The sequence below is a fragment of the Aquarana catesbeiana genome, linkage group LG12, assembly GCF_042186555.1.
Source record: "Aquarana catesbeiana isolate 2022-GZ linkage group LG12, ASM4218655v1, whole genome shotgun sequence".
NCBI lineage: Eukaryota > Metazoa > Chordata > Amphibia > Anura > Ranidae > Aquarana > Aquarana catesbeiana.
Window position 1 is genome coordinate 154,686,220 of NC_133335.1, and position 27,036 is coordinate 154,713,255.

The window sequence follows — 27,036 nt, forward strand, 5'->3', positions numbered from 1 at the left end:
AGATGTTCCCTGCAAAATGATTCAGGGTGTGCATATTCCTTGATTTCAGAAGAAACGTTTACCACGTTATCACCTCACAATTCTCCTTGAGGGGTGAGGGTGCTTGCTTTGTCCCAGGGAAATATGGAAATTTCAGAGGATACTTACGCTTAATACTTATTAAGGGACAAAAGAGCAAGTTTACTGGGTAGAGAGTGGTTTGAACCCCTTGGAATTTCATTATTGGGAGTTCATAATGTATCTCCAGTTACTCTACAGAATGTGATAGAGGACTTTAGTACAGTTTTTGAAGAAGGCCTTGGCATGTATAAAGGCCCTCCTGTTTCTTTCAAATTAGATCCTACAGTAACCCCAATTTGCATGAAACCATGCAAAGTTGCATTAGCTCTCAGACCAAAAATTGATGCTGAGATTACATGTTTTGTGGAGCAAGGTATATTTGAACCTGTAACACACCCTAAGTGATGTACCCCAATAGTTCCAGTATTGAAGCCAAATGGTGATGTTAAAATTTGTGCTGACTATAAATGCACAATCAACAAAGCACTGTAGGAACATCCCTATCAAATTCCAGCTGTACATGAAACTCTGACTACGTTAGCAAAAGGGAAGGTATTTGGTAAACTGGATAAGGCACAAGCTTACCAACAAATACCTGTTGATGATGATGCTGCGGATGCACAAACACAAATGACACACAAAGGAGCTTTCCGAGCAAAACATTTGCAGTTTGGAGTTTCCACAGCATATTCCAGAAATTAATAGAGGACCTCTTATCTTGACTTCCAGGTACCTTATTTTGATGCTGTTCTTATTGGAGCGGATTGCATTCAGTCTTTGGCTTTACAACTACAACTTGTTTTGAAACGTTTTCTTGATGCTGGTCTCAAATTTAAAAAAGAAAAGTGTGTTTTTGGGGTAAACAGCGTGAATTTCCTTGGATACAGAATTGATGAACACGGAATTCATCCAAATGATTCTAAGGTTGAAGCTATTCATAAAGCAAGCAAGAGCTGCAAGCTTTCCTAGGGTTACTTAATTTTTACCATTCTTTTTTGCCTGAAAAAGCCACTGTTGCTAAACCCCTGCATCGTTTACTAGATAAAGATGTACCATGGAAGTGGACAGACGTTCATTCTACAGCTTTCAATGCTGCAAAAAAACTGTTATATTCTGACAGTGTACTTGTACACTATGATTTACAAAAAACACTCACTCTTACCTTAGATGCTTCTCCATATAGCATTGGAGCTGTTTTGAGTCCTGTTTTGGAAACTGGTGTTGAGGCTCCTATTGCATTCTATTCAATGACTTTGTCTACGACAGAGAGGAATTATGCTCAAATTGACAAGGAGGCTTTAGCTATTCTGTCCGGGGTAAAACAGTTTCTATTCTATTTCTATTTGTATGGGCAGAGGTTTACTATTGTAACAGACCATAAGCCTTTGCTGGGTCTGTTCACCAGAAGTACTCCCACTCCTCAAATTCTTTCCCCACGAATGCTCAGATGGTCACTCATGCTGAATACCTATGACTGTGATTTTGACTATCGTCCTGGAAAGAATATCACTCATGTTGATTGGTTTTCTCCTGATTTCCTTGTCCCTCCTGTGCCTGAGGTTCTCATGTTGGAATCCATTCCAAACCCTCTGTTACATGCTATAGACATTGCTGGTATAACTGCTTAAGATCCCATGCTGGCCTGTGTGCTCAACTGGGTGTGGAGGGGATGGCCCAAATCAAAAGCTGAAGAGAAGTTCAAACCATTTTTAGTGCGCCAACATGAACTATCTGCCTTTAAAGGTTGCCTATTATGGGGAAACAGAGTAGTAATTCCAAAGGCAGGCCCTGCTCAAGTACTGCATGCTCTCCACGAAGGACATCCTGGAATAGTCCGCATGAAAGTGTTAGCCAGAAGTTATGTTTGATGGCCTAAAATGGATGAAGTTATTGAGAAGTAGGTACAGAACTGTGTACCATGTCAATTCACCCGTCATGCTCCACCTAAAGCCTCAGTACATCCCTGGGAAGTGACTAGGTCACCTTGGTCACTGTTGCATATAGATTTTGTGCCTTTTCAAGGACAGATTTTTTTTAGTTGTCGATTCCTTCAATTCAAAATGGCTGGAAGTTGTATCAGTTACATCCCCACCTCAGTCACTGTCATAAGAGTTTTAAGGAGGCTGTTTGCTACACATGGGTTACGAGATACAATTGTGTCTGATAATGGAACGCAATTTATCTCCTCAGAATTCAAAACCTTTATGGCAAGCAATCTTATTCGACATGTTACGATTGCACCATTCCACCCGTCATCAAATGTTCAAGCTGAACATATGGTTCAGACCACCAAAGACTCATTGAAGAGAATTGTTCAAGGAGATTGGAATCAGAGACTTGCAAATTTCCTTCTGCAACAACATGTGACACCATGCTCAAGCACTGGTTGTAGCCCAGCAGAGCTCCTAATGAACTGTTGTCTAAAAACATGTTTGGATCGTTTACACCCTGATCTGACATCAGAGTTACAAGAAAAGCAAGAACTGCATTTTAAAAAGGATGCTAATGTTTCTGTGAGAGTGTTTGAGCCTGACAGTGCTATGTCAGAAACTATGCTGCTGGGCCTCGTTGGATACCGGCAAAGGTGCTTGTGGCTACAGGACCTTTGTCATACAAAGTACAAATGACTGATGGTAGATTATTACTAAGGCACGTTGATCAGATCCGAGAAAGAAGTGGTGAATTTGTACCTGCTGCTGGTTCTAGTGGTACTGGGATTCCAGTGATCCCAGATCATGGTGAACCATTGTTGATACGGGTGCTATTCCTCCAGGAAATGTTGTTGCAGAGCCAGTTTCTCTCAGTCCCTCTGACACAGCACAAGAAGAAGTAGTGCACCCAACTGAGGGTCCCAGGAAACTGTCTCAAACAGTGGTCCTTAGGCGTCCAAGGAGAAATATTCACCCTCCCAGTTATCTCAAAGACTTTGAGGTCTAGGGGCAAGTAGTGTTATGTATTCTTGTGTTATACTGCTCTCCATCCAGTAGGAAGTATTGTAAATATGTTCACTTGTTTATATTTCTGGTAGAGCTATGTATTTCTTTAGCATCTATGGTTCCTGTATTCCTGTGTGTGATTAAGTCCTGTGAATACCTGTCCATGTCTATGCTTAAAATTAATTTTAAATACACAAAATTCACCTTTTACTTCTTGTTCTTGACCCCTCTTTCCAGCAAGTCACAGTAAGGGTCAGATTTCTGCAAGAGCAACACCTTCCAGAGAAGGGCAACAAATCTAATAAGGGGCCTAGAGGACCTCAATTATGAGGAACAACTATAAACACTAAACTTATTCTCCCTGGAAAAGAGATGGTACTTAAGAGGGGATATGATAGTGATATACAAATCCTTAAATGGTGACTCTAGCATTGAGAGGAAACTTTTTAATCCTAGGTCTTTAAAGAAGACATTAAAGTAGACATGTGGCCACAGAATGAAGTTGGATGAGAAGAAGTTCAATAAAAAAACTACGTAGGGGGTACTTTACTGTTAGGGTGGTAAGGATGTGTAACTCCCTCCCACAGTTGGTGGTGTCAGTGGGCCGGGAAGTGTAGATGAGGTAAGAGTTGTTTCCTAGTGAACACAATGTATAGGGATATGAATAAAAGTATTCACACACACACACACACACACACTCTGTTTGAACTGGATGAACAAGTGTCTTTCTTCAACCTTACCAACTATGTAATTATGTAACGCAGGCCATGGCCTAGGGCAGCACACATTCACTCATACAATATGTTTCTGACATTCCCATGTATAATTAACAATCCTTTTACATCCCTTTACTTCTGACCATTTAAGTCCAAAAAAAGTGGAAAAGGATGTGTAGCACCCTCCTAGGTAGGTGCTAGGATTAGTGTATCGTAGTTGTTGGTTGCTCTACTTAACAGAGGAACAGCTAGGTAAATTTAATTGCTGTCTGCGTAACAGAGAGCTGTGATTGGATGGTGTAGCCTGCTCAGTGTGCTCTGGTGCTGCTCATGCTGTCTTGAGTTTCCCTGTGTCCAACAACTAAGGAAAATTCTGTATAATAAGTGTAGCATACTTTTTAATTACCCCCGAAGTAGCTGCTAATAATTTTCTTCGGGCTTACCATTACCATCTTCACAGTGTTCGTCATAGGGCTACTTATCACTTGCTCAATTGAAAACACTGGCTCCAACACTTAGTCCTTTTTCCAAGTTTTATTAAAGAACAAAAATATGCAATAGTAAGGTAGAGGGTGAAAAAGGGATTCAGGTACCTTGGATCTTGCGGTTTGAGGTAATTTCTATATCCAGCGAATAGCACTTCCACAGCTGGATTCAACAACCACCGGATAGGTCTCTCTCACCGACCTAGCAGCCGATGTGATGCTTGAACACGGTCTCTGCCACAGACCTTGCAATCTTTAATGAACTGATTGCTGTGATTAACACGGTCTCTGCCACAGACCTTACAATCTTGAATGAACTGATTGCTGTGCTTGATCCCAGATGCATCTGACTGAGTTCCCAGGCTCTTCTCAAGATACCAGCCTTATGCTCGGTCCTCTCCTGAAGAGTCCTCCCCTGGTCACTGCAATCCTTTCCCGCAGGCCAGACAGCAAAGAGACCATCCTACTGACCGGTAGGCCACTAAAACTTTGATCCTTCTTCTAGTAGCTAGGCCTTGGGTCCGCCAACCTCAAGGCAGAACTTTAGGAACAGCAGTTCCCCAGGCCAGGAGGGCCATGAAGTCAGGAAGCGCCAACCCTCACCACATGGTGTCTGTGCCTTAAATACCCCTGCCCAGAATGCCCGGCGGATGAACCACTCCCACCGAATTCTTTCTGAGCAAAGAGTATTCAATACGTCTAACCAGACTGTATTTACAACATCCACCAATGCTGACAGCACCACCCATGGTCAGATGGAAATCTGCACAGTCCAGCCAAACTGGTACAGAAACCGTTAAATTTAGAATAGCGTCTCCTCTTCAGGAGCAGGGAGCTACATAAGAAAGAAACCTTGCAAATGGGAGCATGAATATTCATACAGCCCTGGCCAATTACAAGGAGAGGTGCACCTTTGCATGCTGTGTGCCTGTATTTCCATTCTGGGAGCACATGGGCTTTGGGTCTTTCCTAGCAGAGGATTGCACCAGCTGGGAGAGAGGCGCTGCCTCCCCTGGCACTTGCTGCCATGTTACATAGTTACATAGTTAGTCAGGATGGAAAAAAGACACAAGTCCATCTAGTTTATGTGGCCGCTCTGGATTGAGAGAGAGTGTGCTGCCATGCGGCATCAGGTAGGAGTGCTGAGGGCCTGAAGTTAGTGAGAGTGGCCCTGTGTCTGCAGAGAGCTGGCTGAAGGGGCTGTCTATTTAAGATCTGGTCTGGTATAGAGTGTCGTCTTGAAGTTGGAAGGAGGCTAACAGCTGTCCCTGGACATTTTTTGAGAACAGACAACATAAAGGCTAGTGGTCTCCAAACTGCGGCCCTGGGGCCAGATGTGGCCCTTTGCTTACCTCTATCCGGCCCTTGGAGGACTATTCCATCCACAATTGACACTAATGATGGGTCACAATTCCTCTCATTGACACCAGTGGTGGACCACAGATACTAATGATGGGGTGCTAGGCTGCCCACTGATATCAACAGTAGGGCACTATTCCTTCCACTGATACCAACAATACGGTACTATTCCTTCCACTGATACCAACAATAGGGCCCTATTCCTTCCACTGATAGCAACAATGGGGCATTATTCCTTCCACTGATACCAACAATGGGGCACTATTCCTTCCACTGATACCAACAATGAGGCACTATTCCTTCCACTGATACCAACAATGGGGCACTATTACTTCCACTGACACTGGGGCATTTTCTACTTCCACTAGCCACAGTCTGGCCCCCCTAAATTCTGAAGGATAGTAAATTGGCCCTATGTTTAGAAAGTTTGGCGACCCCTGGTCTATAGACTTGTGCTTTTATATCTTTCTGGTATGCTATATAGTCAGCTGGGGGTCTGAACAAAGGGAACACTGGTCAGTGTTATAAAGACCTTGTCCAACTGTTAATTAATGCTTAGGACTTTGCTCAGTTCTACTACCCTTTGGATTGCCAAGCAGTCTGCCGTAACTGGCTTGTACCTGAGAAGCTTTGCCCTGCTACTGCCACTACTACTGAGGGACTTTGCTCACTCCTGAAACTACTTTGTGCTACTTTGAAGGAGAAGACTGCTATCTGCTTTCAGCAAGGACTTCACTCGAGCTTAACCAAGAGATCAGTTAGATGTCCTAAAGTGTGAATAGTTCTATTTCTGGGAGTGTCCTACTAAATCCTCTTTCCTATCCAAGTTCTCCAAAAAAAAAAAAAACAACAAAACCCCCCCCCCCCCCAGACTGATCATTGAAGACAATGAGCGGAAGTGTGTGTGCTTCTACTTTGTGTATGGCTGCGGGGCAAAATTGGGGAGGACCTGGGCAAAGTACTAGTGGCTTCTTCGGGATTAGCGCTACAGATGCAAACCTTTTATGTTTTTTTTTTTTTTTTGGCCTATACGAACTCAGAGGCAGCTGGATGTAAATGACACACGTCAATTTACATTAACCTTCCTACTATCAGGTCTGGGCTTTTAGCAGCTCTCTTCTCAATGCTCAGGCTGCTCAGCTGTCGGATAATTGTCAGCACTCATTGTTTCCACAATGGCTCACCTGGTTATCATTAACTGCTCGTCAGTCCCACCTACAGCCAGCCCCTTCTGGCTATCTAAACTGCCTTGTTCATTCCTTTCATGCCTTTGCCTGGTCAACATATCTGGAGTGTCTCTGCTGTGTTCCTGTGAAAGACTTTGCCTGGCTGATGTCCCTTCTGGTTCCCGATCCTGTTCTTCTGCCTCCGACTATGCTGATTTCTGGTTTCCTGATTACTGGCTCGTCTGATTACCCATTTTGGCTTCCCATGCCTGGCTTATGTTTTGACTAGTTTTACTGATCTATATCATTTTTACCATTATATTAAAGGTGTGATTTATACTGCATTCTCTGTCTCAGTCTGATTCATGGTTCCTGACACCTACTTGCATTAAGCTTTGGTTCAGATCTGCCATAGAACAGCCATGTGATAGGGTTTTTACTACTATTTCCTTGCACAATTTGTCCATCTTTGTTGATGAAATTGTTTTCTGTGTAGTTAAAGTTTGTTTAGAACCACACTACTAGTAAACTAATCTTCCAGTACAGAGTTCTAGTTGCACTGAGAAACAGTGGGTAAACTGTCTCTTTGCCATTTTTACACCCCCATCTCTAGCTCATCTTGTATGATATCTGACGTCTGATTTTGTTAGTGCAATACTAAAGCTAGCCCATTGACTAAGGTTGAACGGGAAAGCTAAGAGAGTTCACCCAGAGGGCCAGGAAGTATAAATCAGGCCCTGGTCAAAGTGTCGGCAGAATGCTGTCCAAAACATGTAAGTGGGACAAGTATAGGATCTGGAATTTCTGCCCACTTATGACTGGAAAGTCAGTTCGCTGTCTGCTCCAATTGGTGAATGCTATGGAAATAAGTCCTGGATAACAGGTATCAATGGACAATAATATTTATTGCTAGTAATCTAAAATGATACCTGCTACAGGAGACTGCCTGACTGGAGACCTTGCCCTTGAGTTGTCCATGTTGAACTGAAAAGTTTGGCTTTCAGAGATATCTCCATTATCCTCAATTCCATCCACCACTCTGTAAGGAGAGATTGATTAATATATTTAGAAATAGAACCAATATTATACCAGATGCTGAGGTTAAAGAAACAAATAAGAAATGTGATAAACCCAGATTTGCCTATCAGTTTGCACAAATTGTCATCTCATTCTACCTGGCAAAGCTTATGTGAATGAATTCTGTTACATCTATGGATGCATATCACATTACCACCTTTGATGGAAAGAGTTGGACAGAATTGCCTGCTCAGTCTAAGATATGCACAACAAATCATCCTTTTCTCTTCCAAGGTAAAAATACGTTAAAACTAACAAATAAGGCGCTACTAAAGTTTTAAAAAATGTGGATTTTACCATGGATTTTAAGTCATAGTAAAAACTTAAACATTTTGGTGTTCTGTATAGTTTATTTTCTGTAAATAAAGGTCCATTACTCATTTATGATTAATTTATAAAAACAAAGACGCTTCTGTTGATAGGATGAAAGCACCCAACTTACCGAGGACTGAGATCTGGTGGACCATATGTGTTGAGTGATGGTATAAGAAGTTTGGCTGGCTTTCGGGAGCTTCCATTTTCTGACTCAGACACCCTTTCTTCCCTGCGACACTGGGGAGAGGGGCTTCTTCCTCGACTGTTCCGGGCTGGAGACCGGCAATTAAGCCTGAAAGCAGAGAACTGTCTCAAATCATCTCCCAGGAGGCTGCTGAGAGAGCCACGGCGCACAGGGCTGTTAAGATTTGGTAGCAAGAGTTTTCTACGTGTCATAGTGGCTGGAGAGTGCCGGAAAAAGTCATCTGCCTCATCTTTATCTTCAAGGATTGATGCTAACTTCTTATCAGGGGTAGTACCAGATTCTGGGCGTGGCTGAAAAATACATTCACAAATATTTTTTGTGTGAGTTTGACAAATTGATTTTATCAGTAAATGATCCATAAATCACCCATGCAACTAAATTGACCATTCTGGCAGATAATGCACATCATCCAGTAGAATAATGGACATATAAATGCATTGAAATTGGTATACAGCCAAAAATCTATCCTTTATTGCAGGAACTAAAAGAAGTTTTAACTGCAGCCATTTGAAACAACATGCAAAATGTTAAAGTAAACCTGCCACTAGCCCCAGCAATGTAATTAATATATAATGAAAAATGCATAAGTAGAGTTTTCAGTGACTACTGAATTTTGAAATGATTAGTTGGTCCGTAGATCTAGGCAGCTGAATTTAGCTTCCTGCAATTCCTCATGCACATGGGCAGAATAAACACTGCTTTTCATATTTTTCATATTTTTTATGCTTCTGAAAACAACTGCATTCCAGCCAATGTGTCCATACACAATGTGGCGTTCAGATTAATACTTTACAGCAGCGTTCAGAAGCATAACAAAATGCCCCAAACCTGCATTTGGAGAGGAGTTTACTGACATAATTTACACACATAAATTTATTCCAGTGGCTGGAATAAATTGATATTCTGGGCAGTAGAATGAGTTTATGCTCATATGCTTTATAAATGCTCTATGCCTGTAAAACCACATAAACTCAGGTAATTACACGTAAAAAGGGGAATTTTAACGCTTGATTTTTCTGCCAGCTCCTGGCAGGAAGATCTAGTGTAGATAGGAGCATTTTTTTTGCCCATCTGAATGCATGAATCCTAAAAGTCTTGTCTTTATATAGACATGATATGGCAGTCAGAAGATCCAAATACAGAAAGATGTTTTGTAAATAGAGTTGGGCGAACGGTTCAGGCCGAGCAAAAGTTTGACCTGAACATCGCCTGTTTGCCCCAAATTTACGGGGAGCTTGGCGGGATGTTTGCCTGCTGAGTGCTGCACAGTGCAAGTCCTGATTGGGCAAAGCTTTCATCACATGACACCTGCCGATGACACCTGCCAGGTGGCTCCGCACCTTACCCATTTAAGAACTGTCAGATGGTGGAGCAAGTACATGATGAACTATCATCGTGGGCGGAGCATTTTTGTTTTTTCTTCTTTTTTTGGGTCCGGCGGTGGAGGCGTCGTGATTGACGATGGATCTACATTGGGGGGGACATTTTTTTTTATTTTTAATAAAGGAATTGTCAAAAACCGTGTGTGTTTTTTATTTCTTTTTTACACTTTTTTGGTGAATAGATAGGGGTACTATGTACCCTATACTTATTCACATGGGGGGGCGGGATCTGGGGGTCCCCTTGTAAAAGGGGGCTACCAGATTCCAATAAGCTCCCTGCCCCCAGATCCCACAACCGCAGCCCAGGGTTGTCAGGAAGAGGCCCTTGTTCCCATCAACATGGGGACAAGGTGCTTTAAGGTGGGGTGTTGCCCCCTGCCCCAAAGCACTCCCCCCCGGTGTTGAGAGCATGTGACCTGCTATGGAACAGGAGGGGGGCGCTCATTTATCCCCACTTACCTGCTGGGCTGCATGCTCGAATAGGGGTCTGGTATGGATTTTGGGGGTGACCCCTCGCCGTTTTTTTTTTTTTTACATTTTGGCATGGGGTTCCCCTTAAAATCCATACCAGACCCAAAGGGTTTTAACATTTTTCTATTGCCGGCAATAGTATTGTATTGCTGCCAATTTAAAGTGATACTAAACTTCATTATTTTTTTAATTAAAATAACAAACATGTTATACTTACCTGCTCTATGTAGTGGTATTACTCAGAGCAGCACCGATCCTCCTCTTCTGGGGTCCCCGGCGGTGATCTTGGCTCCTCCTCTTCTTTTGCGGGACTACCATAGCCAGCTGCTGGCTATGAGGAGAGGTAGACCCGCGCTCCCACACTATGCGTCTACGGAGCCACGCTCCATAGACTTACACAGCTGGACTTAGGCCCGCCCCCCATTTCCTCTGATTGACATCAGCAAGAACCAATGGCTGCTGTTGCTGTTCGAATCCAGTGTAAAGAGGCAGTAAGGGGAGAAAAGATGCACCTTCACACAGGAAACATTTTTTTTTACCTTAATGCAAGCAAAACATTAAGGTAAAAAACGTTTTTAGGTTAGTAACACTTTTACATGTCATTTTTTTTCTTTATAAATGTCAGTTTTGCTGCAGTATGTTCTATACACGGTACAGATGCGCCACTTTACAGACAGACTAAGGGGACTCCACAGGCACTATATATAAAGACATTTTTAATTTTATTCATATATGAACGTCATACATCATATGACGTCCAGCAGAATAGGCCGCTCCCCCTGGGGGCGCTCAGAGCAGCGATCGCTCTGACACGCCGCATCACCATTCTTGGTAAAGAGCCTTTGACATAGGCTCTTTACCATGTCATCAGCTGTGTCCAATCACAGCTGATCATATTGTAATCAGGGAGTGCCGGTTATCAGCTTTCCTCTACAAGTGCTTGACAGGGCGTGAGTAGAGGAGAGCCGATAAGCGGCTCTTCTGATGGGGGGGGTCTGCGGTGATAATCGGCGCATTGATTATCAGTGCAGGCCCTTCAGGGATACCCCAGTGATGCCCATCAGTGCTCCACCAGTGATGCCAATCAGTGCCCACCTGTGCCGATCAGGTATGCCAATCAGTGCCTATCAGGGATGCCAACCAGTGCTCATCAGGGATGCAAATCAGTACCCATCAATAATGCCTGTCAGTGCCATCCATCAGTGCCTGTCAGTGCCGCCCATCAATGCCACCCATCAGTGCTGCCCATCAGTCCTGCAACATCAGTGCCCATCAGTGCTGCCTATCAGTGCCCATCAGTGCCACTGATGAATGCCCATCAGTACCACCTATCAGTGCCCATTGTTGTGGAAATTTTATTGTGTGTGTTTTAAAGATTGTTGTCATCTGTCTCCCTGTGTCTGATTTAACCAAGGAGCGCTCTAGCAGAGCGCACTTGGGTTGGATCAGGACCAGCGGTAAAACCGTCAGTATGAAAACCTTCTCATGGGCTTGGAGACGTGTTCTCTGTGTGTGGGGGCATTTGCCGGTTTGTAAGTATCAAGCGCAATGCGCTGGGCTCCTTGCCTTCAAATGTCTATGCACATTAGAGAAGCGGAGTCCGCATAACGAGAGAAACATATTATTATATCTCTATCGTGGCTACGCTATTCCTTTTGGATACATATCTGCTTTTATAAGAGGACATTGATATCTGCCTTGTAAATATACCTGTACCGTACATTGACAACAGCAGTAGCAATGTCCCCGCAGATCTTCTCAAGCATGTAAGAACAAGTAGAATGATCTTACTAGATGCTGGTTACTCTGAGCAGTATTGAGTGGGCTCCATGCTGACTAAGATGGTAGATGTGCATGCATGTGTACATGCCTCAAGTTGATGAGACATGTGCACTCTCCCCCCCACTCCTGTGGATGCCCTCCCCTTTAATGCGGTCATTTACTGTGTGGTCATCTCCTATGTGTTCATTTCCTTTGATGTCATTTTGTATGGAGGAAGCGATTGTGCCCGTGACTGTGCCCGTGAGGGCAAGGCAGAAGAGCGATGGAGCTAAGATGGTGACCATGTCTGTTTACTGGGGGAAATGTGGGAGACACGGATAGTTTAAAGATGCATTATAACAAAAGGCTGAAAGGGCGCTTAATAGCGCAAGACTATAGTGGTTTTTCCACAACAGTTAGCTGGCGGGCCAGTTTAGGAGTGAACAGAACCTCCTTCACCCCGGATCAGTCTCTGTCCGATGCTTTAGGTAGGTTCTGCTTTGCAAAAGAACAAATTTTTCATCTTTTGGTATAATGACGGGATTTTCATTGTATGTTTGTCAGTAATGATAGGTCTATTGTCTGGGATAATTATCTTCTCTATAAGACCCATTTAATATAATCTAAAATGTTTGTGTAACTGTATGTTGTGTAATAAGTATATGAGAAATAGAAATGTATGAATTGCCAGTAGTGTTTATTGTTTCAAGACACATGTCCTCATAAGTGTAATAATATTTTTTTAGCAAAGGATTTGTTTTGAAGTTGCCTCTGAAAATGGCTGCCGCATATTCAAGTGGCCATGTGGCTGAGAGGGGGAAGGGCAGTCATGCATTGCTGGAAGCACTTACAATGGGAGCTGTTTCTTGAATGGGCTACGCCCTGTGGGTGGTCTCAGGTTTCTGGGCAATAGCATGGGGGAGCTCTATTGTTCGCTGTTTGTATTTCTTAATGTCTTGTTCCTGTAGAAGCTGACATGATCTTTATTTGGGAACAAGAGTGTAAGTTTGAATCCGTGTTATTTTGTGTTTTATGTAACGTTGGCGGATAGGGATGTGTGGTTTCTTTGGATAGCATGTGTTCCTATGGGCCCTGGTTGCTGTAGCCTAAAGTGTGTGTCTACGGTTAAGTGTGCATTCTCAATTGTTGTAGTCAGTTTTTGTGGAGAAAGTTTTTGGTTTTCTAGTGAAGTAATCTCAGTTTGTGCTGGTTTTGACAGGATCAGCAACTGAATATCATGTGTTAATATCACCATGTGGTCCTATTGTCGTCGGCCATTTTGCTATCTACCATGTGGTCCGATTGTCGTTGGCCATTTTCTTGTAGTCACCTTGATTTTCGTTTGTTGCAACTGCCATTTCATGTCTGCTGTGTTTTGGGTGGAATTGCTCTGCTTTTGGGCCAGGTTTCTAAGTTTAGCGTGAGTAGTACGGTCTGTTCTGTGTTAAAAAGGTGATTTTGGTTTGTAGAGGCGCAGTTTTGGTCTTGTTATACGGGAGAAACCGCATTTGAAAGATTTTATACTGTTTAGCCTGTAAATCATCCCAGAGTGGAAATTGCTCCAATTTCAGGGGTAAGACACCAGGAACTGAGAAACTGTTTTGTTTAAATGTTAAACTCACTGGTTTAAATTGTTTTTCCACTATTGGATTTCGAAGACACCGTTTTGTCATTGCAAATGGTGTAGGCACCATTTCCTTTTAAGTGAATTCAATCTTTTCAGGTTTAGCTATTATTGTAATTTTTACATACTTTTCAGTAAAACTATTGCATTTTTTTGTATTGAATTTTGGTTTTAAGTGAAATCTCTACTTTGCACTGAATTTCAATAGATAGTAATGCCGCATACACATGATTTTCCGACGGGAAATGTTGGATGTGAGCTTGTTGGCTTGTTGGCTGAAAGTCCGACCGTGTGTATGCTCCATTGAACATTTGTTGTCGGACTTTCCTCCAACAAATGTTGGCTAGCAGGTTCTCAGATTTTCCGCCAACAAAACTTTGTTGTCGGACTTTCCGATCGTGTGTAAACAAGTCTATTGCACAAAAGTTCACGCATGCTTGGAATCAAGTACGAGCCGGAAGCGCTCAGTAAAACTAGCGTTCGTAATGGAGATATCACGTATGTCTTGTACGTCACTACGTTCGTAATTGTTGGCCAACGTTTGTGTGACCGTGTGTATGCAAGTCAAGTTGGAGCCAACATCCTTCGAACAAAAATCCCCGGTTTTGTTGTCGGAAAGTCCGATCGTGTGTACGGGGCATTAGACTAACTTTAACTGAGGTTTTGTACTTTAAGCGGTGTGTGTTTTTTTAATTTTTATTTTTAATTGTTTGGGCGTTTTCTTTAGATTTCTCAGAGGGCAATTCATGACCCCGCCCCGTTGTTTTGGGTTTTATTTCCGTCTCACAACTTGTGGTCTGACTGCCCAGGGGATATGTGAGTCAAGGGGGATTCCCTCCCATTTGCAATATGGGGGTTTATTTTCACCCTTTCCTGGACAAAAGGTTTTTAAAACTGTTGAAATTGCCTCCTATATGATGTTAGCCATATATTTTTTAACGTCCTGATAGACATAATATGAAGCTATTCCAGGCTTCCCCTCCCTCTTCATGTCCATTGATATGTAAATAAACCAGTTAGATGGATTTTTTTAGAGCTGAGCAGACAACAGGAAGTTGGTGGGAGAGGCTTGGGGTCTTTTGAAACAAGCATGTTGACACAAAGGGACTTGTGTTTGGAAGGATGATGGAAACCATTCTGATTTTTAAATTTAATTCCAGTTGTTTTGTGAAGTTTTATACTGTAATGCAGTTTTGGGTAGAGAGTAAACGAGAGGCATCCACGTTATTGTTGTAACATCTAAGTACAGATAGAAGCCATAATATTGTTTTGAATAGTGGAGGATTTCATGGTGTTTTGTAGTTGTTTGACGAATGCGTTTAGAAGGCTGTATATCGTGAGACCGGACGGGCCGTGTATAATAGTCAGAATTCCGTTGCGCGACTGTATTAGCATAAACGTGAGGAGTAGTATTCTAGCAGCCCCGATCAAGCCACGTATGATAATCAGAAAGCTGGAGCCAGTTATAGTGATAAAGGCATAAACAATAACCGGACATGAGACCCCTTAAAGATTGGCATATATAGTCAGAGGGTACAGTAAGGTGTAGTCCCTTGAAAGGTACTTTTGATGTCTTGAGGTACGAGACCCCAGAATAAAAATACCTTGGAAGTAGGTCAGCTGTGGCATCAGAAATCTGTAATCATGAGTGAGTTGATGGATGCGTAGTACACGTTTGTGTGGTTAAAATTCTCATGCCTGTTTTTGAACTTTGTGTGGCTGGCCCATACGAGCTGCTCTCGTATTTTTCCCATTGTATTTTGTTCTATCACTAAAAGAGTGAAGGTAGCATTCCATCTGGTTGCTTTGTTTTTTTCAGTTTTGTTTTGGGAACTATGAAATATCTCCCCCACATTTGAATCTAAATGTTTGTCTCATGTTTTAGTCTTCTCATTGTTTGTATGTAGTAACATGAATATGTTTGAACCTACCTCGACAGCCCTCTTACGCGTTGCGGCTGTTGTATTTTAGTAGGAGCGTGAAAGTAAGGGTTATAGAGGGTTTAGTTGTCGGTTTTGAGGAATGTCAGTGACAATTTACTAATGTACACAAATCTTGTATTGTTTACCATTCTTTGCAAGTTAAATACGAAGGATAGAGTAATAACTTTTGTTTATAAGTATCTTTTCAGGTCCCAGGAGTTTCTGAAATTGTATGTACATAGTAAGCAGGTGTATGTAGATGCTGTACACATGCATAAATATACACACCTAAGAAGGTAAAAGTATCATAGGCTATTTCACGGTTTCATTGTTTTTCCTGCACCATTCTAAACCCTGCTTGTCTTCCTCCAGTTTGTAATGAGGAAGAAAATGGGGGGGATGACAATTTTCAAACCAATAATACTAACAGCTCTAATTCTAGCCAAGTTTGTGACCTAGAAGGATGACATGTTCCTTTCTTTGTCTTTCTTTGATTGAATTTGAATCAGCAAGCAACAGTCCGGTAAAGGTGGCTCCCATCCCAGATGCTAAGAACCTTTTTGTCAATGGTTCCAGGTATTACACCCCAGATGATAAGCCACGAACAGGTTATGCAGTGACCACAGTCATTGAGTTAGGTTTGTTTGGAGGTCAACCAAAAACAGGGTTGTACTTTCCTCAGCAACTGTCGACATTCTCAGCTCATGGGGTGGGTGCAGTCACTGTAACATGAACTTCAAAAGGTCCACCACAGGGTTCATGAGTCCCTCCTGGACCCTGGCACAATAACGGGTTTACATTCTTTCCAACCAGGTGACTGGGTTGTTGTAAAGAAGCTTGATGGACGAGACAACTGGATCCATGCCAGCCACTGCAATAAGCTGCTTAACTACACCAAAGGACGAGGAGTATCTTTGCTTATTTATATTTTTTTAGTTTAGTATATTTTGGCAAGGGTAACGATGAAAAGCATCCCAACTTATTGTTTAAAGCGTATTCTCCAATTAGCTAAGAATGCGAACAGGACCAATTGTTGGGTCTACTCTGAATCTTCACCTAGCTTTAGTATCCAGCTATGACAGCGGTACAGGCTATATATGATGTTCATATTGGTATGAGGAGTTTTGACAAACTAGTAAAAACACCAAACAGACACTTGTCAATAGTATTTAACGATACATTTATAGAGGGTAAAATTAGTTATAATTTTAACAATAGCCCTGGTTCTTGCCAGCTTTGGTATTGGAACAACTAGGTAGGTCACAAGTGTGCTTCACTTTTAGTTTGGTATTAATGCAGATCTACAGCTTATAAAGGTAATTCCCCTAATGCAAGAGGTTTATGCGTGCTGGTGAAACTTGTCCCAGCATCTTATGTCGCGGCCAATCGTAAGGATCTGATGGCGAGAGAGAAGATAAGAATGGCAGGGACAGCTAGAAGGGATTTGTTCACCAACCTCAACCAGGTCTGGGCATGGTTTCCTGCTTGTACACGGTGGGGGCTTAAGCTTATGAAACGATTGAAAATTTCTCATCCATTGTGGATGGGATGTTCAATGTAACTGTTGAAGCTACAAAGAAGTTCCCACAGGAATAACGGCAGATCAAGACCCATCTATTAAAAGATGGCCCATGATTATCTGTTGGCATCCAAGGGGGGTTCAAAGGTAAAGATTGTTGTACCTGGATCGGGGATACTAGTGACAAAGTTCAGGCCCTTATGAATAAGGTTTAGATCCCTGCAAGGCAAAGCCAGAGCTACAGCTAGTTGGAATCCTTTTAAGGATCTGGGAATCTTTGGGGATTTTTTTATTTTTCAGCAGATCATGGTTGAAGGAAGTAGGGGTATATATACTCATGTTGTTTTTGTTTCTATTCCTTCTACAGTATCTCAAAAAAGTGAGTACACCCCTCAACATTTTTGTAAATATTTTATTATACTTTTTTACTATATAAGGCTGCTTACACAGCGCCCAAATAGCGTGTTATAGTGGATAGAGATAGAGAGATTGAGCTAGATTAGGCTGGCAGGTTAGCTAGTGGCAGTGTATTTGATATATATACAGTATTTCACAAAAGTGAGTACACACCTCACATTTTTATAAATATTTTATTATATCTTTTCAACACTGAAGAAATTACATTTTGCTACAATGTAAAGTAGTGAGTATACAGCTTGTATAACAGTGTAAATTTGCTGTCCCCTCAAAATAACTCAACACACAGCCATTAATGTCTAAACCGCTGGCAAAAAAAGTGAGTACACACCTAAGTGAAAAATGCCCTAAATAGGCCCAATTAGCCATTTTCCCTCCCTGGTGTCATGTGACTCGTTAGTGTTACAAGGTCTCAGGTGTGAATGGGGAGCAGGTGCGTTAAATTTGGTGTTGTCGCTCTCTCATACTGGTCACTGGAAGTTCAACATGGCACCTCATGGCAAAGCACTCTCTGAGGATCTGAAAAAAAGAATTGTTTCTCTACAGAAAGATGGCATTGGCTATAAGAAGATTGCCAAGACCCTGAAACTGAGCTGCAGCACGGTGGCCAAGACCATACATCGGTTTGACAGGACAAATTCCACTCAGAACAGGCCTCGTCATGGTCGACCAAAGGAGTTAAGTGCATGTGCTTAGTGTCATATCCAGAGGTTGTCTTTGGAAAATAGACGTGTGAGTGCTGCCAGCATTTCGGCAGAGGTTGAAGGGGTGGGGGGTCAGTCTGTCAGTGCTCAGAAAATACGCAGCACACTGCATCAAATTGGTCTGCATGGCTGTCATCCCAGAAGGAAGCCACTTCTAGATGATGCACAAGAAAACCAGCAAACAGTTTGCTGAACACAAGCAGACTAAGTACATGGATTACTGGAACCATGTCCTGTGGTTCAGATCATGTCAGGGGGGTGTGGCGGCAACCAGGTGAGGGGTACAAAGAAGTGTGTCTTGTTTACAGTCAACCATGATGGTAGGAGTGTCATGGTCTGGGGCTGCATAATTGCTGTCGGAACTGGGGAGCTACAGTTCATTGAGGAAACCATGAATGCCAACATGTACTGTGACATACTGAAGCAGAGCATGGTCCCCCCCCTTCAGAGACTGGACCTCAGGGCAGTATTCCATGATAATGACCGCAAACACACCTCCAAGACGACCACTGCCTTGCTAAAGAAGCTGAGGGTAAAGGCGATGGACTGGCCAAGCATGTCTCCAGACCTAAACCCTATTGAGCAAGCATCTGTGGGACATCCTCAAACGGAAGGTGGAGGAGTGCAAGGTCTCTAACATCCACTAGCTCTGTGATGTTATCATGGAGGAGTGGAAGAGGACTCCACTGGTAACCTGTGAAGCTCTGGTGAACTCCATGTCCAAGAGCATTAAGGCAGTGCTGGAAGATAATGGTGGCCATGGTCTGAGGCTGCATAAGTGCTGCCGGCACTGGGGAGCTACAGATAATTGAGGGAACCATGAATGCCAACATGTGTGACATACTGAGGCAGAGCATGATCCCCTCCCTTCCGAGACTGGGCTGCAGGGCAGTATTCTAACATAATAAGGACCCCAAACACACCTCCAAGATGACCACTGCCTTGCTAAAGAAGCTGAGGGTAAAGGTGATGAACTGGCCAAGCATGTCTCCAGACCTAATCCCTATTGAGCATCTGTGGGACATCCTCAAACGAAAGGTGGAGGAGCACAAGGTCTCTAACATCCATCAGCTCCGTGATGTCATCATGGAGGAGTGGAAGAGGACTCCAGTGGCAGCCTGTGAAGCTCTGGTGAACTCCATGCCCAATAGGGTTAAAGCAGTGCTGGAAAATAATGGTGGCCACACAAAATATTGACACTTTGGGTCCAATTTGGACATTTTCACTTAGGGGTATACTCACTTTTGTTGCCAGCAGTTTAAACATTATTGGCTGTGTGTTGAGTTATTTTAAAGGGAAAGCAAATTTACACTGTTATATAAGCTGTACACTCACTACTTTACATTGTAGCAAAGTGTCATTTCTTCAGTGTTGTCACATGAAAAGATATAATAAAAGATTTACAAAAATGTGAGGGGTGTACACACTTTTGTGAGATACTGTATATGCTGTAATGAGGTGCTACTGTTGCCTGATTGGACAAGTGAACAGAGCATGAGCAGATGACCACATCTTCCTCTGAGATGAGACGCCCCAAAGCCCAACCCACGTAAAAGACACAGAGGATCCCAGACCGACCGGCCTTCATGTCCACCTCTAAGTCATCCCTCCTGGACTTAAGAACTGATTAAGTAGAAGATCAAGATTTACCAAAGGGACACATGGGAGCATATGACAAAGAGGAGAAACTGTTGTGGAAATTTTATTATGTGTGTTTTATAGATTGTTGTCATCTGTCTCCCTGTGTCTGATTTAACCAAGGAGCGCTCTAGCAGAGCGCACTTGAGTTGAATCGGGACCATCGGTAAAACTGTCAGTATGAAAACCTTCTCATGGGCTTGGAGACGTGTTCTCTGTGTGTGTGTGGGCGTTGGCTGGTTTGTAAGCATCAAGCGCAATGCGCTGGGCTTCTTGCCTTCAAATGTCTATAAACATTAGAGAAGCGAAGTCCGCATAACGAGAGAAACATATTATTATATCTCTGTTGTGGCTACGCTATTCCTTTTGGATACATATCTGCTTTTATAAGAGGACATTGATATCTGCCTTGTTAATATACTTGTACCGTATATTGACAACAGAAGTAGCAATGTCCCCGCAGATCTTCTCAAGCTTGTAAGAACAAGTAGAATGATCTTACTAGATACTGGTTACTCTGAGCAGTATTGAGTGGGCTGCATGCTGACTAAGATGGTGGATGTGCATGCATGTGGCTTGGCGGAGGACAGTGTACATGCCTCAAGTGGATGAAACATGTGCACCCCCCCCACTCCTGTGGATGCCCTCCCCTTTAGTGTGGTCATTTCCTGTTATGTAATTTTGTATGAAGGAAGCGATTGGCTGTTGGGGCCATGACTTCCTGTTTGTCACTTCTTTTTGTTGCCGATGAATAAAAGGTGCCTGTGCCCGTGAGGGCAAGGCAGAGGAGCAATGGAGCTAAGATGGTGACTATGTCTGTTTACGCGGGGAAATGCGGGAGACACGGGTAGTTTAAAGATGCATTATATCAAAAGGCTGAGAGGGAGCTTAATAGCGCAAGAGTATAGTGGTTTTTCCACAACAGTGCTGCATATTAGTGCCCAACAGTGCTACATATCAGTGCCGCCTATCAGTGCCCATCAGTGCTGCATTTTAGTGCCTCCTCATCAGTGTCCATCAGCGCTATCTCATCAGTGCCACCTCATCAGTGCCAGTCAGTGCAGCCTCATCAGTGCCCATCAGTGAAGGAGAAAGCCTTATATACAACATTTTATAACAGAAACAAAGAAAAACTTTTTTCTTTTTCAAAATTTTAAATTTGTAGTGCAAAAAATAAAAAACCCAGTGGTGATCAAATACCACCAAAAGACAGCTATATTTGTGTGAACAACATGATAAAAATGTCATATGGGTATAGTGTTGTATGACCGCGCAATTGTCATTCAAATTGTGACAGCTGGAAACTGAAAATGGGCAGGGCCTGGCCTGGGCAGGAAGGGGTTAAAAGTGCCCTGTATTGATGCATCATTAAAATCACTGCTCCTGTAAAAACAATCTTTTTTGAGTTTACAAACTACAGCTTGCCTCCCAGTAGCTCCCACAGATCTCATCTCCTGAATGGATCCCACAGGCTGTAGAGTGGGGACAAGGGAGATGCAAGTGACCCGGGTACAGTGCAATTATGGGCTGGAGAGGAGAGTTCTCTGGTAGGCTGCATGCACCATCTGTTGCCAGGATGCCGATGCACCACTGGATGATCTCACAGTAGGACACATGGAGGATAGTGGAGCTTTTGAGCTGGGAAGAAGATGAGTGTAGTGAAGGGGGGGTGAGCTGAGGAGGTAAGGAGCTGTGAAAGAGAGCTAAACCCTGCAATCTGTGTGTACTGCACCCCTGAACTCTGAAATCTCTGCATAGTGTACCCCTGAAGTCTGCAATCTCTGCATAGTGTACCCCTGAATACTGCAATCTCTGCGTAGTGCAACCCTGAATTCTGCACTCTGTGCACCCTTGAACTCTGCACTCTGTGCACAGTGCACCCCTAAATTCTGCATTCTGTGCACAGTGCACCCCTGAACTCTGTGCATAGTGCACCCCTGAACTCTGCAAACTGTGCATAGTGCACCCCTGAACTCTGTTATCTGTAGCGCACCCCTGAACTCTGCACTCTGTGTGTAGTGCACCCCTGAACTGTGCACTCTGTGTGTAGTGTACCCCTGAACTCTGCAATCCGTGCGTGGCACACCCGTTAACTCTTCAATCTGTGCATGGCGCTCCCCTGAACTCTGCAATCTGTGCGTGGCACACCCCTTAACTCTTCAATCTGTGCATGGCGCTCCCCTGAACTCTGCAATCTGTGCGTGGTGCACCCCTAAACTCTACACTCCATGTGTAGCGCACCCCTGAAATCTGCACCCTGTGTGTAGTGCACCCCTAAACTCTGCACTGTGTACATAATGCCCGTCTTAAGTTTAATGCACCATTAAGACCCTTCCACTGCAATTTGGCCACACCCACCATTTGATGTGGTTCGGGGGGGTCATCGTGGAGTTCCTGCACCTATTCTCTGAGAAAAAAAGGATATACCCATTCCAAACTTTCCAAACTTTCAATATTTCCCCCAAAATCAATGGGCTAGGGGGTGCTTCGGGTTGTCCACACAATTATTTCCTGATCTGACTGTAATACGTCAGATGGGGTGAAAATCATTTCATGTCTAGGTAATCTAGGTAGGATTTCTCTCTTTGTAGATCTTTTCTGATGATCTTCAAAATTAGCTGTATTCAAATATCAGTTCTGTTCATAGCAGCTGGGTTAGAATGTTTTTGTACTCAAAAGAATATTGGGTCTTTTAGGATATTTAGAGGTTGATTTACTAAAGGCAAATATACTGTGCACTTGCATTCTATCATCCAATCATGTGCAAGCACAAATGCTGTTTTGCCTTTTGTCTTCCTGCTTCTCCTCCTGGCCAATCAGGAAGCGGGACGAACGCATTTGGCCGAGAGGAGAAGCGATCATATTGGCCAGTTCTGGGGGCAGGGAGATCCGGAAGATGGCCGCCGCCATCTTTCTGCTCTGCATTGCCGCCCGGAGTGATCTCTCTGCTATGCATCGCTGCCCGACCACGTGAATACCACCCAGCGGGAGGCAGTGGTCGGGCGGTCTACCATTTGTTATAGATTTTCTGAGCACTAAAAAACTACTTTATTTAAGTCTAGAAATATAATTCATGACTAATGCCTGAACAAACAACTGAACCTTGGGTGATTCACTTATTTTGCACTAATTACAAGATACATCCATGTTGATGACTAACATTGCTGTAATCAAAAAAAAGGTAAAAGAATGGTACATATGCATTCAATACAGATTGTGTCATACTAAAACCAAACATGAACAATATAAGTCTAAGTTGCACAAGAAAAGCAATTCTAAAATATATAAAGAGTATTACCTGTGATAGTCGTGGTGAACGACAAAACCTGTAGCAGCCCTATAGTTGGGGATAGAAGGTAAAGTGTGACTAATATACAGTATACAACACAGCAGGAATAGCACTCATTTCACAAATCTCTTACATCTGTCTCACTGCCTTCCCGTAGATTAAACGTCAAGTCATGGTGGATGTCTGCCATGAATTTGCTGGAATATTCAGGATACAGTTCCAGTACTTCCAGAAGCCCTCGTAGAGTAAGGTACTGCAGGTCACAGTATGTTAGCGCTTTCACATCAGCATTTGTTTTAATCACCTGGTCTTTGCTGGTGAGGTCAGCACCAATAAGATCACCTTTACCTGGAGCCACCACAGAACATTAAAAAAAAAAAACATACATGACAGTGTTTAAATATAATCTGATCAATACACTGTGCTGGGACTTGTGATATTATAAAACATATATTTTATATATGCAAAACCAAAACTTTTCTTTTAGTTGAGGATAGAGTAGGGAATGATTAAGAAGACCATTGTTTTTTTTTTTCTGTCTGTGTCCCATAAGGGAAATTTTCCTCCACTTCCTGTCCCAGAAATACAGCCGAAAGTAAGTGGAAATCTCTCCAAAGAAAAGGCTTATTGCCTCTTATACATTTGTGAACAGAACTGTTTTCCCTGTTGGAATATTTCCCCTCTATTCTGGTGACAACTCATAAATATTGGATTTCTCATTACGTTCTGTACCAGGGACAATGATCACCAGGACCAATAGAAAGGGTGAATCCTCCCTGCAGTGAAATAGGCAGCAATATAAACCAAACAAAAGTACTGACCCTTCCACAACCTAGCCTGAACAGTTTAAAAAAAGTTTTGACTTTACATACACTTTAAACTAAGCATTGCAGCTAATTATCAGCAGCACCATTAGAAAGTAAGACAATTAGTTGTATCAAAATATTAAATATTAGGTAGGTGTTAAAAATAATTTACATACATTTTTTTTCTATAACATACTGGTAAACCTTGTGCAGACTGACAACAGAGGCCAGATGGTTTGTAAGCTGGCTGTTTGGCATTTACTAAGCATATGTGTGCACACTATTATCCATAAGTGGTTATGTTGGAATGTATATATGTTTTAGTTGCAGGTTTTTTTTCTTAGCTGTAGGTTGGAAAATGGCACCTACCAGGTGGCTTATATAACCACTTCAGATCCAGGCCTTTTCTGGCACTTTTTGATTACAAGTAAAAATCTGTATTTTTTGCTAGAAAACTATTTTGAACCCCCAAACATTATATATATTTTTTTTAGCAAAGGCCTTAGAGAATAAAATGGTTATCATTGCAATTTTTTATGTCACACAGTATTTGAGCAGCGTTTTTTCAAATGTTATTTTTTTGAAAATAATACACTTTAATGAATTGTAATGCAAAAAAAAACTCAATATATAAACCAATTTTTTGGTAAAATATAAAATATGATGTTACGTCAAGTAAATAGATACCTAACATGTCACGCTTTAAAATTGCACAAGCTTGTGTAATAGCAACTAAGATACCTAAAAATCTCCATAGACGCTTTAAAATATTTGACAGGTTACCTGTTTAGAGTTGCAGAGGTGATCTAGAATTATTGCTCTCACGCTAACACTCGCCGCAATACCTCACATGTGGGGTGAGAATACTGTTTACATACATGTATGTGTGCGGGACTTACATATGCATTCACTTCTACGTACGAATAGGGATGGGGGGCGCATTCATTTTTTTTTCTTATTTATTTTATTTTTTTGATTTTACACTGCCCTTTAATTGTTTTGATCACCTTTAAACCGATTACAAGGAATGTAAAAAAAAAAAAAATGTAATCTTTTGCTTTAAAAAAAAAATGTTTTACTTCACCCCTAGACCTGAAGTGATCATAGAGGTTATCAGGGACGATCTGATTGAGTACGACCCCTCCTGCTGCTTCTAAAAGTGATCCAGTGGCTAATCAGCCACTAGAATCACTTTTATGAAAAAAAAGAATTGCCCGCTAACAGTGGCGTCTCCAGCTTTCATATTTAGGGGGGGCACATGGGGGGACAGGGACAAAAGTAGGGGGGCAACTATAAAATGCATAGATAGATAGATAGATAGATAGATAGATAGATAGATAGATAGATAGATAGATAGATAGATAGATAGATAAATACAATAAAATATACTGGGGCCCTTTACTACGACCCCACAACGGCCCTTTCACATGTTCTGCAGTGAGCTCCCTTCCTACTGTATTGGGGTTCCCCAGGGTGGCAGAAAACAAGAGGTATATGTCACCAGCATACCAAGAAAATATAAGGATCCAAAGCAGTGGGAGAACTATCAGGGTTGCAAAGGTTGTCTTGCCTCCGGGCCCTGGTGTTTTGCCACTGTGGGGTTCCCCAGCCTCCTCTTGCTGTCCTGCCCCTGCTATTGACTGCTCTGGTCTGGCATCTCTTGGAATTTACAGGCTGGTTCTCCTGTCCTAAGGATGGGAGAAATCAGTCTGTTTTTTCAGTAACTGAGAGTCCTGGTGGAGTCCTTCCTGCAACTCTCTCTTCTCCCTGCCAATGAGGATGCAGGGGAAGGAGCAGATTGGGCGGCCGTGGTTGTGTGAGTGCTCGCATTATGCAGTGTCAGCAAGCAGAGGGAGGGGGGAGGAATCACCCGCAGGAGCTGACTGGGAACTCTCTCCCTCTTAGAATTTTTTTTTTTTATTGGGGGGGCACATGGTGGGGCACAGCATAATGTTGGGGGGGGGGCTTCAGCCATAACACCGGTAAACCACTTGAAAGTTGCAACATTATATATATATATATATATATATATATATATACACACACACACATATATATATATATATATATATATATATATATATATATATATATATATATATATATATATATACACGTATTGCGGTCTGCGCAGCAGAACCTAGCAATCCCTCTTTGGTTGGCTGGTATAAAGAAAGTGGATGTGTGGATTTGAAGAGTGTGGTAGTGCTGTGCTCTGCCATGGTGTGAAAAGGGTTTTGTGTCACCCACAGTTCCCATTCAAGCAGGTTGAGGGGCTCCAGGATGTCCTGAGTCTTTGTAGAGACCCAAGAGGGATGAAGTCTCCAATCCTGGGTCCAGGTTTTGGGTACAGCTAGCACACTGATTATGCAGGTGTGTGAAGGGCATTTAATAGAGACATTGCTGTGGATCACCCTGGTAGACAGAGGAGGTCTCTGCCCAAGAGACAGGGGGGCTCCACCTAGGGGACAAGTGGGAGCCAGGGCAACAGGGAGCAGCTAGGTTCATGCATAAAGGATTCAGGCTAGAGTAGCAGAGCTGCTAATGTGCAAGTGGACAAGAAAAGATTTAAGTGGGTGACTGTGTTCTTAATGCTCTATTGTTTAAACGTGGTTCCCACAAGAGGTATTATTAATACCATGTAGGGAAAACACAAAAACTGCGCTAGACTTTTTAAAAAAAAACAGAAGCTGCAACTCAAATGTGGGATACACACAATAAACAGGTAGAATAGAAGAGGTTGCGCCAAAAATTAACATGATTTATCACAGTCGATAACTTCAGTTCTTGATATGCACCACAGTGAGATCACACAAAATGAAGAAAAAGTGCCCGACACCATGTAAATTGCCTACTTACCAAATAGCAGGCAATATAAAGCGATCAGCTGTAACCCAGCCACAGCCTTGACTGCAGGAACAGCTGCTGAACACACACTGGGTCGTGGCCATACAGGGATGTACTCCAGATAGGCTCAATGGAAAGAGAAACTGACCATAGTGTAATACAGTCTACCAGGTTTATTAAAGAACAGAAAATATTGCACTTACACGAATAAATATAACTTCGCATTATACTTCGCATTAAAAACAAGTGCCGGCCGGCAACATAGGAGCCCGTCCTCCTCACATACAGCGCAGTGACGTCAGTGCGTGCCCTCCCACGCACGCACTGATGTCACCAA

At 42.7% G+C, this 27,036-nt stretch overlaps 1 protein-coding gene across 1 annotated transcript in view; it reads right to left on the minus strand.

Annotated features, from left to right (window-relative positions):
- Nucleotides 1–27,036, minus strand: part of KCNH4 (potassium voltage-gated channel subfamily H member 4) — a gene marked incomplete at its 3' end in the record, with an annotated part of 923,392 nt that overhangs the window by 332,968 nt on the left and 563,388 nt on the right. The window contains 4 exon segments of the mRNA XM_073606110.1: nucleotides 7,652–7,761; nucleotides 8,242–8,609; nucleotides 23,056–23,094; nucleotides 23,180–23,394. Coding sequence (XP_073462211.1) covers nucleotides 7,652–7,761; nucleotides 8,242–8,609; nucleotides 23,056–23,094; nucleotides 23,180–23,394 — 732 coding nt within the window.